Consider the following 10,160-nt stretch of genomic DNA (forward strand, 5'->3'; position numbering starts at 1 on the left):
GGTCTTCCTCACCAGCTGCCCAGTGGTACCAAGCTGCAAAACCATCCCTGTGCTCGATGGGGAGGATCCATTCTTCCATCTGGAGCTGGATACCATCCTCCCAGAAATCAAGCAGCATACACGGGCGATTAGGATTTCTACTACAGCCCTACCTCAAAATGAACTAAATTAACGTTGCACAGGTAACCTCAGGTTTCACGTTTCCCGAGCACCTGACCTCGCATGCTTCACATTCTCAGAGGTTTTCTTGCAAACGTGATGAACGCTCGCTAAAATCACGGTGAACATCCTAAATAAAAATAATTTAGGCATGAAACAGTTAAGATTTTCCTAGCAAAGGATCACAAAGGTTTGCTAGTCTGAGTTTTAGGCAACATGTATCGATGTAAAAGATATTGCAACAGCAGATGTCACGTCGGCCATTTGATTCCCTTAAGGAATCAAATTAAAGAATCAATTTTAAGATTTAAATCTTAAAATGCAGCTTCCCCACCCAAAAAAAAAAAAAAAGGTAAAAATGTAAACTTTATAAATCGTGACTGGAGCTGCGGATGCACAGAAGAAATAAGTCTGAGGCACGCTCTGCAAAACTGAGTTTATGTTTTAATACTTTTTTTAAGAAATAAAGAGAACTGAGGTATTCAAAAAAACCTTTTTTCCAGACATTTCAGAGGCACCACTGATGTACCACAGGCCTTTAAGAGAGATGAAACATCTCCAAAGCCATCCTGATTAATATATTGATCGCAATAAATAAATAAATAAATATAGATAAAGTTACATCATTGATAGATCAGGAAACAAAAAGCTTTTTAGTCGTGTGCCAGTGCTGCTGAATTACCTTCCCTACTGTCAGCAGCCAGACCAACAGCTTCCAAAAAAGTCTTGGGGATGAAAAATCATGGCCAGGAGCGAAAGTGAGGGCTGGGAGAGCCTCCACAAGGGAAAAATGCAAAGAAAATCCTCTAATTTTAATTAAAAACTGTTCAAAAATGAGAAAAGCCACTGAAATGGATGAGTTTACTGAGAGACATAGGGGAAATCGTGATTATCGCGTGACTCCAGGACGACGGCCCGAAGAGAAGATGCTCTTCAGCAATAATGGAGCCTTCTCCGACCCTGACCGAAGTTTGCTGGCACTCGTGGTTAAGCTCAGCTCGGTAAGGTCACGCTTAAGCATTCACAGTCCACCACCACCACCACTGTGTCCACAGAGACGAGAAGACGACGCTCCCCTGTCATTTCCTAGCGTTCCCCAGGGAAAAAAGCCGGGAAAACGCTCGAGCCAGCCAGAAACCCATTTCCCCAACTAACACCCTATTTACGAAGCGATTTATTAAAGCGCTTCATTATCGATTTAGCAAAAAGCTGCGCTGTTTTCTCTCCCCGTAGCAGCGTTCTCCTCCTTCCTTTGCCGCTACGTGATTATTTTTTTATACGCTGATGGGCAGGGTAACGGGCGCTGCAGCGAGCGATGTGAAAGCCATGATTTCTGCTGAGCTCATGCTCCCGACTTTATTAATCTCAGCTTGATTTCAGGATATAAAAACATAAATGGAGGAGGAGGAAGCCGATGTAGAAGCAGAAGGGCGGCAAAACACCCGGCTCTGAACTTACGGCAGGTCCTACCGTGAGTCACGTCGGAGGATTTTTTTTTCTGGGGGTGGGGGGGAATAAAGCAAAGGGCTGTTTCGGCTACTTTTAGGAAAATTCCAGAAAGAAATATCGACTGTTTTAACCTTTGGAGGAAGCAGCGCTCCCATAAAGGTCCAGAATGCCGGGGAACGAGCTGCCACGGTTTCAAACACTGCGTTAAAAATTAGAAATAGCTGGTTAAGACGGGGTGGGAATCGTTAACGCCGCTCGCGTTCAGCGGCGTAACGGGCTGCTCTCCTGTGCCAAAGACGACAGTGCCGACCGCGACCTGGTCCCGTCGCAGTGCCCATCGTCGCGGCGTCGGGGCCATTTCCCCGCTGCGGGGATGCCACCAGCCCACGGACCCACGGGTGACACTAGAAACACTAAGGGAGGTAAAAGCTCCGCATCCCCCCCACCACACCCCCAAGGCTGTGGTGTGGGGTTTTTGTTGTTTTTTCACATCTTGCGTGTCCGACCCACCCCAAAATGGGTGTAAACTGCAGCATATCGGCACCGAGGGATTAAAAACCAGCAGCCCCGCCGCCACCCTCGGCGTTCCCACGCGTGGGGAAGCCCACGCGGGACCCGAGGACAGGACCCGGCCGCCGAGGAGCCGTCCCGCACCTTGCGCCCGCCGCTTCCCCTGGGGGTGGGGATCGGTCACGCGTGGGGCCAAAGCTCGAGCGGGGACCCAGTCATTTGTACCCGTTGCGGGAACGCGGGGCGTGGGGAGGGCGTGGGGGGAGCCCCACGCCACCGGAGGGGACTCGCCCTCCTTCACCGAACAAAGGCTCCCGCCGGCCCCACGGCGGCACCGGGCGATGCTCCGCCGAGCTCTCCTCACGCCGAGCCGGGTACGCGGCGACCCCGGCCCCGAGCAGCGGCACCGCGCCCGCCTCTCTCCCCTCACACACACCCAACCAACCAACCAACCCACCCACCTCAGAGGCCCCCCCACTCCTCCGCCTCACCACCACCGCCGCCGCTCACCTGGGTGTCGGGGCGCGGCGCATCCCTCGCCCGCCGCCGCCGCTGAGGAGGGGGGGGGGTCCCGCAGGGCGCTGCCGCTACTGAGGGAAGGAGGGAACGGAGGGAGAAAGGGGGGGGGGGGGGATCGGGCGCTCCCGCCGCCGCTCGGGCGCTGCCCGACTGCCCGCCGCGCGCGCCTCCCTCACGCACCCGCCGCCGCCCGCGCGCCGCCGGGTGGAGGGGGGGGGGGGAGGAGGAGGAGGAGGGCGGGAGGGGGGCAGGCAGGCGCGTCGCCCCGCCCCATCGGTCGCCCCGCCCCATAGGTCGCCCCGCCCCTCCCCTCAGGCCGCGCCCTCGTTTCCACCTCCCGCGCTTGCGCATACCCTGCGTCCGCCGGGTAGTTACGACGCGGCGCTGCCAAGCTTTACGGCAGCGCGCAGCAACCGGCCGGTACCGGCGCCGCGGAGGGCGAACGGCCTATGAGGCGGCAGGTGAGCGGCGGGGGCGGCCGTGAGGGGAAGGCCCGGCCCGGCTGGCGTTGTCATGGCGACAGCGGTGTCGCTCGGGCTCCGGCGGTGCTTATCGCGCAGGCCGCAGCCCTTGAGGGTCGGTGCCGGCCTTCACCGGGCCCGGAGGCTTCAACGCGCGTTTTGAGGGAAAAATGGTTAAAATGATTGAAATGGTTAAACGTAGAGACGCGTTACCGGCACTGGGTGTCGAACCGGCTGGTCCCAGGCCGGGCCCGTGCTCCCCAGCCCGGCCTTGACCCTGACCCCAGCCCGGGCGAACCCTCTCCTCTCCCCTTAATTCTCATTTCTCTCCTCAGAAGCAGCAGCGGGACGAGGGGGATCTCTCGAATAAACTCTTCCTCAAAGTCAGCGATCCATCGACGTTGGGTTTAACATCGTTTGGATGAAAGCGAGCCGAGGGGTTTCCTCAGGCATTGACGTAATCGGTGCTTTTTCCCTCTTAAACTTAATTTTTTCGGCCGACCCCATCCTGGGGAGCGAAACTCATTTGATGTAGTAGCTTTTGGTGTAGTTCCTCCGGGTTTTAGTTTACTCCCCCGTGAGATGTCGTCAAACAAAGCGAGGTTCTGGAGTTCGGTGGCGTAGAGCAGCTGCACGTGTCCGGGTTGGGGAATTCGTCGGGGAACGGAGAGGTTTGGGCATCATCTGCGCGTACGGGAATTATCAGTGTTTTCTTCCGACTCGTGCCTATCGAACCCCCAAAGGTTCTCGTATCGTACAGGAATTATAATCTGCAGGCTACGAAGAGATTGCTTATATTTAACAAAAGAGTAGACGAGTATGCTTCTTTTCTGGCTTGGTTATTTAATTTTCTTTGAGTTGCTTCCCTGGCGCTGTTAGGAGACGGATAAGTGCAGGGACTCAGGCCGATAAATAGAAATTCTTGCTACCACTAACAATGACGGCTATTAAGAGCGCTGACGCGGTGTCTAAAAAAAATGTATTTCCAGTAAAAGGGAATGGTCTGGTGGTTAAATCGTGGGGTCTTTTACCCTCGATCGTTTCAAAGACCTCAGCCAAGCTGCTGAAAACTTCTCTGTCCCTCCTACCCCTCCCCGGTAAAGTCTGAATAATTTGTCTTTCAGGCGGCTTTTTGTATTTACCTCCATATTCTTTAAATTTGGTACAGGAGCTTAGCGACGTGGCACCTTAAAATATTCACTCTGGATGTTCTTAGCACCTTTAATTTATAAAAACAGACCGTAGCAATCTGATTCACCTGTAATTTATGCTCACTTTGCTCCATCGCTGCCTATTTACACTCAATTACTCGGGAGTTTCATTCCTTGGCTCTCAAGCGCAAGGCAGCAATTACGTGCAGAAGGTAGTTGTCTTTAATGTTGTGAAAAATCATAGGTTTGGGGGGTAGGTGGGTGTTTTTGGCCAAGTACTACAAAATTCAGGCTTTGCTTCACATCGTGGACACAAAGGAGTCCCATCAGTTTATGGATCAAACTTGCTGTAACGACGGCGGCTTATTTGTTAAATTGTTATAACTTAGAGATGAGAGAAACTTGACTTCTTGCCACGTTGCTGCAAGACGGCACCGGTTTTAAATCTATAAACGAAACGGGCGGTTTCATCTTGGTTGGCTTGATGACATTTTTATTGAAATGCTCCTTTTCCTCTCCCCGATGTTCTCATCTTACTGCTCGAAACGGGGCAGATGAATTTCCCTCCCAGAAGCTGAGGATTACAGAGAGCTTGCACAAATTCCAACTACTAATATGCAAATAAAAGGAACGAGCGAGACTCTTGTTGGCAACCTACAACAAATGTTCCAGGCCTGCGTCAGTATTTATTCCTATTTTTTTATGAAAACTTCTGAACAGAGTGTACCTGAGCCCTCAGGAAGCAAATCCCAGCCGCTCGCAATCCGCGTCTGGATTTCAACACCCCTTAACGTCAAAGGTGCTCAGATCCACATCCCAGCTTCTCTGCGGATTCGTCTTTTGCTTTAATAGGGAGGTTCTCCCGAATAAAACCACCTCTCTGATGGCTTTTCACAGCTCCACTACGCATTTTTGGTCCTCGCAGCTTACCTTAAGTGGCTCGGAAAGGCGTCGGAGCCTACGAAGGGTTTTCCTTTAAGCTGCACGCGGTGAGTCATCCTGCAGAACTCACAAGCAGTTTCACAAATACCAGATGGCAGTAAAATTAAAAGTAGTAGCTAGTGGCAATTAAGCATTTGCTATAACCATTCTCCCTTCCTGACTGTAGGAAGCTGCCAAATGTTTTTTGTTGGGGTTTTTTTTCCCTTTGACTGACAAAAAAAAAAAAAAACAAACCATGTTTCTGCAGAGTGGAAAATTAACAGAATACAGGACACACGCTTCCTTCCCAGCCCGTAATCCCGTTTGGATTTGAGTGGAAAGCTCTTTGCTGTATTTTGTGCATCTCTAGGAGAAGATGAAGCAGAAAAAAATACACAGTAAATGAAAATTTGGGGCGTTGTACGGGCACATGCAAAAAATATTTCAGCAGTGACCCCATTAAACCCACAAACTGGTCGCTTCGAGGCTCGCGGGCCGTACGGCTCTTTAAATCTTCGGCCACGCTACAGAGTTGCTGGGACTTAGTTGGGATTTTTTTTTTTTTGTTCTGTTTTCATGCTGTTGCAAAGGATTTGCTCCACAAACTTGGAAATAGTTTGAGCTGATTAACGTAGGAAGTGTGTCCAAATACCATTGTGTTTGGCTCAGTATAAATAACAATGACTGCTCCCCTTCCTTTCCAGTGACTCTTGCTGCTTGGCATCTCTCGGATCTACCAGCCATACACAAACAGTTATTAGCTCTTTCAAGCCCCAGATACTCTACCTCGGCCCTTCCTTCCGATGCGTTATGCATGCAGCATGCTTCATCCACTCTGTTATTTACAAGTCACGTGCCATGTGACCTTGCCAAGATTTTTTTAGAGATAAATGTCTCTTAATTTATGCATACCTGGCCGGGAAGGATTATTTTCATGATTCATGTTGCACCAAGAAGCACAAATCTACTTTTTCCTAACACGTAAAAAACATAACACTTGATTTTTTTATTTCCCTCTATCATAATGGATAATTAGTGTCTTATTTGTAGTGAATCATATTCAAGTGATCTTATCGTTATTAGTTTTCACACGGTGCCTTAAGAAATCCTGAGATGTTTTCACGCTGCGTTTTGGCACGGATGAGGAAAGGGTGAGGCCGAACCAGCTCCACGTCACCGCTGGCCCGAGCCGCGGCGTTTCTAGCCCTGTCCCGGCAAGGAGAGACGCCTCAGGGGCTAATGGCGCATCGCAGCAGCTGAGGAGCCTGGGCTGGAGGATACGAGAGCAAAACCGTGGTGGTTTTTAATCAACAATTTCTCTTTGGGAGATCTCCTCCTAAATCCTAGCCTGATGCCAGCGAGTATTTCGCGTTGTTTATTGAGTAGCACCTCCTAGCGTGCTGTGTAACCTCTTTCTTAAAACACACTTTAATCCACAGCAGCAAACGCAAGAGCTTCTGAAAAGGAAATTATACAACTAGTAGAAAGACCGGAATTAGTGGATACATGGATAACCTGATAAACGGAGAGTAGTAGGGAGAAGTCTCGCCTGGAAGACCTGTTGAAGTCCCTCGAGTACATCTTCAAACGGATGGGTAGGGAGAACAAGGTGCTACAGTCTACTTCCGATTTCCAGGCACCTTTTTAAGGATAAACAGTCGCAGATTAAGAGGGAAGAACATAGCCTGGACAAATAACGGCATAAAAGATCGGAAAGAGTGAGTCGGTGTGACCGCTTGTTTCTAGTCACAGGCGGACATCACCGGTGGAAGCCCGCAGGGACCTTCACCCCTCGGCGTACCCACAAGCGCAGAGTTTTGGCAAGTTAAAACCCAAGCTAAGAACCGAAAGGTATTTTGCGGATCATCCGGCTTTGGTGGTACGTGAGTTATTGGAAATCTCTGCTGGTTAGGTAGAGATTTGTCCTAAACATTCCCACGGTAGGGAACTGGTTTGTTTGTCATCTTGTTTTGCTTAGTTCCTCCTTACTCGTCGCCACCTTGCCTCCTGTGCTGGCGGGCCAGCAGGTTTTCCCGGAACAGGTCGTGTGTCTGGCACGGAGCTGTGGCACTATCTGCTAGGCGAAAGGGACCGTACGCCCGTCAGACAGCCCCCAAAGAGTTTTATTTCAGAAATACCAGTGATCCAAAGAATTACAGCGATTGGCACCGTGCAGGTGAAACACCAAAACATTGACTGACTTCTCCCAGGTCACGTCTGGTTTCTGTGCGAAGCACAGAACTGAAGGCGTGCCTGCAGTTCCCGAGCAGGAACTGCTTTGAAATCGCTTTGCTTTGAGCTTAAGATCATAACGATAAAATGTTTTTCTAATCGGAGCCACGCACTGGTCCTAGAGCAGAAGAACCCAGCTCAACCCATCGCATCCCATGTGTCCTCCGTCTCCTCATTTGGCAGATGGTTCGAATGCTGGTCCTTCCAATACCCGTCTGGGAAACCTGGGCTTTTTGCTCACCACTCACTGAGAAGGAACTCGAGATATTTGTAGTGCTATCTCTTGCCTCAGGTGTGATCCTAATTCCTTAATTCATCTTCTGCCCTTTCTCTGTTTCAGCTTTTGAAGTCTCCTGGAGCGCTGCGGCCCCGACCTGCACAGGATGGACCCCGTTGTTCTCAGTTACATGGACAGTTTGCTGCGGCAGTCGGACGTCGCTTTGCTGGAGCCCCCGAACTGGCTTAACGATCACATCATCGGGTTTGCCTTCGAGTACTTCACCAACCACCAGTTCCAAGAATTTAGTGATCAGGTTTGTTTTATCAGCCCCGGAGTGGCTCACTTCATTAAATGTGCCCTTAGTCAGGAAGAAATAGCCATATTCCTTCAACCGCTGGATCTTCTCCACAAGAAACTGGTGTTCTTGCCTATCAACGATAACTCCAACCAGGTCGCTGGAGGCACCCACTGGAGCTTACTGGTTTATTTCAGGGACAAAAAGTACTTCGCCCATTACGATTCCCACAGTAAATGCAATTCTGTCCACGCCAAGCAAGTGGCGGGGAAGCTGGAAGCTTTTTTGGGCAAGAGAGGGGGCAAAGCGACTTTCGTGGAGGAGAAGGCGCCCGCCCAGCAGAACAGCTATGACTGCGGGATGTACGTGATCTGCAACACGGAGGCTCTGTGTCAGGGATACTTCAGGGGTCAGCCAGAGCCTTTGCTGCAGCTCCTCACCCCCTCCTACATCACGCAGAAGAGATCGGAGTGGAAAAATCTCATCGCGAAACTGGCACAGAAGTGACCGAGATGCAGTTCCAGCCTTCCCCCCCCCCCCCCCCCAAAAAAAAAAGCCTTCCCAGTCCGTGAGGCAGCACCCCCAGTGCCTGAGGGAGATGCCCATGCGCAGGATTGTCCCAAAGAAGAAGAATGTAACCCCTCCAGCATGGCTAAGCCCCCCCCCAAATCCCCTTTTCCCTCCTGGAAAAGCCTTAGTCCCCTCTGGAAATCGCTGGCCTTTGAACTTCTGAGGAGAAAAGTCACTTTGCTTTCAAAGAAATCACCTCTCCGTGGTGAAATTTTACACTAATTGCTGTGGCAAAATGGGTTGCTAAAGAGACTTCTCCGCCTTTGCCCAGCAGGCAACATGCCCTCGTTAGGTGGCTTTAATTAAACACGGGCATTGCCATTCTGAGACAGGTTTAGCAAATGCCCTTTAAAACCAAGCCCCAAAACGCTTTAGCATGGCTATTTCTAATTTGTGCCTCCTGCTAGTGCTGTATTTGAGCAGTCTAGGATTTGGCAGCAAGGATTTGTACCCCTTAAAAACCTGATGCTGATTTGATGATGTCAAAAGACAAGACTCGAAAGGGAATGCTACAATTAATTAAAGAATTCTCTTCAGATAGGCACTCCTAGGCTGTACAGCCATAGCTTTTTTTTTTTTTTTCCACTCCACCCCTGTTTGCTGCTATTACAAATTAAAACCTGACTCTGAACTGCTGGCAAATTAATAGGAAGCTGAGAAATCCAATCCTAGGAAAGGAAACTTGAGATGAAAAGTAACACTCACTCTTTGAAGGTTTGGGGTTTTTTGTTCGTTATGATTTTTGGTCATCTCCATTCAGGGAGGGTTCGTCAGCGCTCCCCAACCCTCATTAGTGTTCGTACGAGGCGGTCGCTGCTTCCTTTAGCACAAAACCAGTTCTGTTACTCGAGATAAAAAAAAAAAAAAAAAAACCACCACAACAGGGAGAACAAAAGGACAGAGTTTGAGGTATAAAAGCCAAAGAGAACTGCGGTCTCCTTGAAACCCAAGAAATCCTTAATACGCTTCTAATCGAAACACTTTTCCTCCCGTGTTGGATGGCGGCTGGGATGTCAGAGCAGATCCTCTCCTCAAAAGACAGGCTTAGCAGCAGGGAAAATAAAAATTAAAACGAGAGGATGAGGAATAATCTCTAACCTCGTCAGAAGCAAAGAGCAGGTTGCTCGGGTGGCGTCTAGCAGAGCAACCGCACCCCAGCGCACCAACTGGATCGGGGACATCCCGGTTAAATATAACCCTCGGAAAAGGGGGAAGGATTATTTTGAACCCAGAGCTTTTCTCCCCATCTTATTGCCAGCCCAGGAAAGTCTTAAACATTGCTTCTTGCCGAGAGGAAGGTAAGTAGCTGCAGCCCACGCTTTCCCAAAACACCCAACAAACACAAACAGACCCCAGAGGGGCAAAATGAGGGTCGGGTCGTCCCCGTCCTTCCCAGGCTGCCCGGACCGGAGAGCAGCCCGCGGGGCAGGGCATCCCTCCCTGGGAAAACCCCTTCCACCGCTCGGACGGAGCTGAAAACCCAAGAGATGGTTGAAACAAGATCAAGCTGCTCGCTGAAGGGGATTCACTTGGCACTCCACGAGGTTTTTGTCGGAGCAACGTCACTGCCGCCACGGGAGGATGCTTTTCTCCCCGATCCAGAATAAAACTCGAACCAAAATGTGTGTTTGTCAGCATCACCTCGTCTTTTGTGCAGGTACCCGGCTGACAAG

The 10,160-nt window shown here is 50.4% G+C and overlaps 2 protein-coding genes across 6 annotated transcripts in view; one reads left to right on the forward strand and one right to left on the reverse strand.

The window, feature by feature from the left end:
- The window catches only part of MYO9A (myosin IXA), a 181,283-nt gene extending 178,485 nt beyond the window's left edge, over positions 1-2,798 (reverse strand). For all 3 annotated transcript variants that reach the window (XM_054836978.1, XM_054836976.1, XM_054836975.1), the window contains exon 1: positions 2,629-2,798. The gene's annotated coding sequence lies outside the window, so the exon portion shown is untranslated. The remainder of the gene's footprint in view (positions 1-2,628) is intronic.
- On the forward strand, positions 1,478-8,455 carry SENP8 (SUMO peptidase family member, NEDD8 specific). Of its 3 annotated transcripts, XM_054836980.1 has the most exons (3): positions 3,012-3,098; positions 3,434-3,562; positions 7,743-8,455. In XM_054836980.1, the coding sequence occupies exon 3, from the start codon at positions 7,786-7,788 to the stop codon at positions 8,422-8,424; it is 639 nt and encodes a 212-aa protein (XP_054692955.1). In that variant the 5' UTR covers positions 3,012-3,098; positions 3,434-3,562; positions 7,743-7,785; the 3' UTR covers positions 8,425-8,455. The 3 variants fall into 3 exon arrangements, with proteins under 3 accessions (XP_054692956.1, XP_054692954.1, XP_054692955.1); XM_054836981.1 differs by lacking the exons at positions 3,012-3,098; positions 3,434-3,562 and adding an exon at positions 1,478-1,630; XM_054836979.1 differs by lacking the exon at positions 3,434-3,562 and having other exon boundaries at positions 2,992-3,098.
- Positions 8,456-10,160: the final 1,705 nt, after the last annotated feature.

Source organism: Grus americana, chromosome 10 (assembly GCF_028858705.1).
Source record: "Grus americana isolate bGruAme1 chromosome 10, bGruAme1.mat, whole genome shotgun sequence".
NCBI lineage: Eukaryota > Metazoa > Chordata > Aves > Gruiformes > Gruidae > Grus > Grus americana.

What these genes read in the sequence shown, in the direction of transcription:
- SENP8 (XM_054836981.1), top strand. Translation starts at nt 7,786, where the DNA reads ATGGACCCCGTTGTTCTCAGTTACATGGACAGTTTGCTGCGGCAGTCG.